The 2,943-nt window shown below is 40.6% G+C and overlaps 1 protein-coding gene across 6 annotated transcripts in view; it reads left to right on the forward strand.

The window, feature by feature from the left end:
* The window catches only part of PUS10 (pseudouridylate synthase 10), a 68,560-nt gene that overhangs the window by 27,468 nt on the left and 38,149 nt on the right, over window positions 1–2,943 (forward strand). For 5 of the 6 annotated variants that reach the window (XM_019516634.1, XM_019516633.1, XM_019516631.1 and 2 more), the window contains one exon: window positions 435–469. In XM_019516634.1, coding sequence (XP_019372179.1) covers window positions 435–469 — 35 coding nt within the window. Of the gene's footprint in view, window positions 1–434; window positions 470–966; window positions 2,437–2,943 lie in introns of those variants that run through there. The other variant, XM_019516635.1, reaches the window with a different exon arrangement.

A 2,943-nucleotide genomic window follows, 5' to 3' on the forward strand; every position in this document is an offset into this window, starting at 1 on the left:
CCCCCCCCCCCCCCCCCCCCCAAAACCGTACCTCAGCTTCTGAATGTGTCTGTGGGGAGAAGAGGATTCTCATTCGTTGTGTTTTGGGACCGCTCACTCTGAGAGCAAGGGCTTCTCTTTACAAGGAGAGGGGATGCTTTTTAAGAAATGGGTTGGTCTCTTTAAAGTGAAAACACAAAACAAAAGTAATAAGATGAGATTTTTACCTTCATTTGTCAAGTAGAATGAATGAAGATGGTTAGTTATCTTGGAAACAGTTCCAGTTGTTTCCTGTGCCTTGTGAATATTAGTTTTTCCTTCAGAACAATACTGGCAGGATTGTCAGCATAGGCTTGTACCAACAGTGCTGTCAGATAATTTGAATGTTACCAAGCCCTTGATTTCACTTGCATTTTTTCTCTCTCTCCTTCCTGGGTGTGGCTGATGGCCTGTAGCATGCTGCCTGGTTGCTGGTAAAACAGGAAATGGGGTGAGTAATTTTTATAGGGAACTTCTTATACTATTTCTATTACAGATCATGAGAGAGATTTTTTTTTGGTGCAGAAAGCAGCCAAGGCAATGAGATATTGATGCACTGCTATTAAGAGAAATTTATGACTAAATTATTTTTGTCCAAGTCCAATGAATCACCTTCATACTCAGGTGCTTTGAAAAGGAAAAAGTGTCCCTACTAAGCAATCTCTCTGGGACTGTTCTTGAGATACCAAGCTGATTGCACCAAGGAGCAATAATCCCAAGTTGCAGCAAGGGAAGTTTAGGTTAGATATTAGGAAAAACTTTCCCACTAGGAAGGAAGTAAAACACTGGAAGAGGTGGTGGAATCTCCATCCTTGGAGGTTTTTCAAGACCCCAGCTAGACAAAGCCTTGGCTGGGGCTAGTTGGGGATGGCCCTGCTTTGAGCAGGGGTTTGGACCAGATGACCTCCTCAGGTCCCTTCCAACCCTGATTTTCTGATTCTGTGATTCCTCTTGCTTTTAAAGTAAAAATAAACCTGGAGTAAGTTATCAGACCCAGTAAACAAGGTGACTTGGAATTAGGATGGGGTATATTTTAACCTGCATTTCATATACTTGTGTCACCTTCCTAACCCTTTTCAGTATCCATCCACCTTGGCACAGGACTGGCAAGTAGTTGCCTGTATAAATTTCATATCAATCCTGCTACTAATTGTAGCTTTGGTTTGTTCACAACCTAGCTTTTTGCACTAAAACAGATTTTCTCATTTAGCGTGTCACTGACACTGCAGCATCTCCAAGGCAGTGCTTCTGAATTTGCAGTGCAGGGTACCCATGGTCATTTAGTTTATGGGTTTCATGTACTTCAAGAAATCTCTGAATCCTTTCCTAGGCACCTGAAATATTGAAGTTTGTGCACTCCCAATTTGAAGGGAAACAATTATCCATGATTAATCCAGAAACGTCCTTGGTTACTGTCATATTTAGTATGTGGCTTTTGAGTGCTTTATGTCAGCATATTGTCTTCGAATTGTGTGTTTCTGTAGAATTGTCTAAACTTACAAATTTACCTTCCACAAGTATTTGATTCATTGGAGGCTTCTTCTTAGGGTGAAATAATATAATTAACATATACAAAGTTAAAAGAAGCAAAATTGCTTGTGAACTTGGATACAACTGATTTATAAATTTAGGCTTTGTGAGAGAGATAGTTTTAAATAATCGACAACTCAGTGATTTAGTGTATAAGGCTATGAACAGTTTGTAATAGTGGCTATATAATGTGCCTTCAGTAAATAATTGAAATATGGTACAACTCTGAATGAAGCCTTGAAATCTGATAACAATCATAGTAATTGTGAATAAACTTAATACTGTGCTTTCTCCAGCTTCCATTTTCCAGGAAAGCTATTGTTAAGTGAGCACAGACTATATGGATAGCAATGTAAGATTTGATAATATGTAGATGGGAAGGTGTTAATGCAGTGATTGGGGAGGTATTCTGGGAAAGTTTTGTTTATGTTAATGATCTGAAGTGGTACTCTGCATATAAGGGGAAAGTGCAGCCCTCAAAGGACCATCTCCTTGTTCCAGACTACTAAGGAGTATTCCAGAAAACTGGGAACATAGTTTGCCTTCCAGAAACAAAAGAAGAATCTACCCAGAGGTCTGTGTAGTTTGGGTTAGTAGAGTATGGGAGTAGGAGAAAGCCATAGAGGGCTGGGAGGCAATGGTAGTGGTTTAGGACCCTGATACACGTCCCTGTTCCCCAGCAAGCTTCCACACAATTAGGAGGCTCCGAAAGCCAAACCTCCTGCTCACTCCAGCCTATTCTCTTCCTTGCTCAGTTGTTACAAAGGGGTTGTTATAGAGATTCTTGTATCCTGCGTGGGCTTCTCTGATGGTGAACAGTTTGCCTCAAAGTCTGGTGAAGTTGTTGGACTGACTTTTGATGGAGGTCTCCTCAATCACAAGAACCATGTGAGATATTAATAGTATGAGAACATAGAGTTAGAGGTAGTAAACTAATTCTTTTCCTAATTTAAGGAAAGAAATTTGTTTGATTCCAACAAAAAAGCAGTGTGATTATTACTACTTATGAGAGCAAATTTATTATTAAATCAGCTGTAGACAGTCTCACAATGAGCTCCTATGAAATGCATCAGTCCTTAGCAATATGGCCAATGGCTGATGGTGGACTTGTTATTTAAAGTGTCACTTATAGGGGTGGGGAAGCAGTTTTTGACTCACGCTTCCAGATAAGTGCACTGGAAAGAGTTTACTGCATTTAAAAAAATGCTTTGTCAGCACTAGTTAGATATAGTTTCATAGTTAGTAGGGTCAGAAGGGACCTGAGCAGATCATCAAGTCCGACCCCCTGCCATGGCAGGAAAGAGTACTGGGGTCAAATGACCCCAGCAAGGTGTACAACTAGCCTCCTCTTAAAGACCTCCAGGGTAGGAGCCAGCACCACTTCTCTTGGAAGTT

Source organism: Gavialis gangeticus, unplaced genomic scaffold, assembly GCF_001723915.1.
Source record: "Gavialis gangeticus isolate Ggan-Ray unplaced genomic scaffold, GavGan_comp1, whole genome shotgun sequence".
NCBI classification, from domain to species: Eukaryota; Metazoa; Chordata; order Crocodylia; family Gavialidae; genus Gavialis; species Gavialis gangeticus.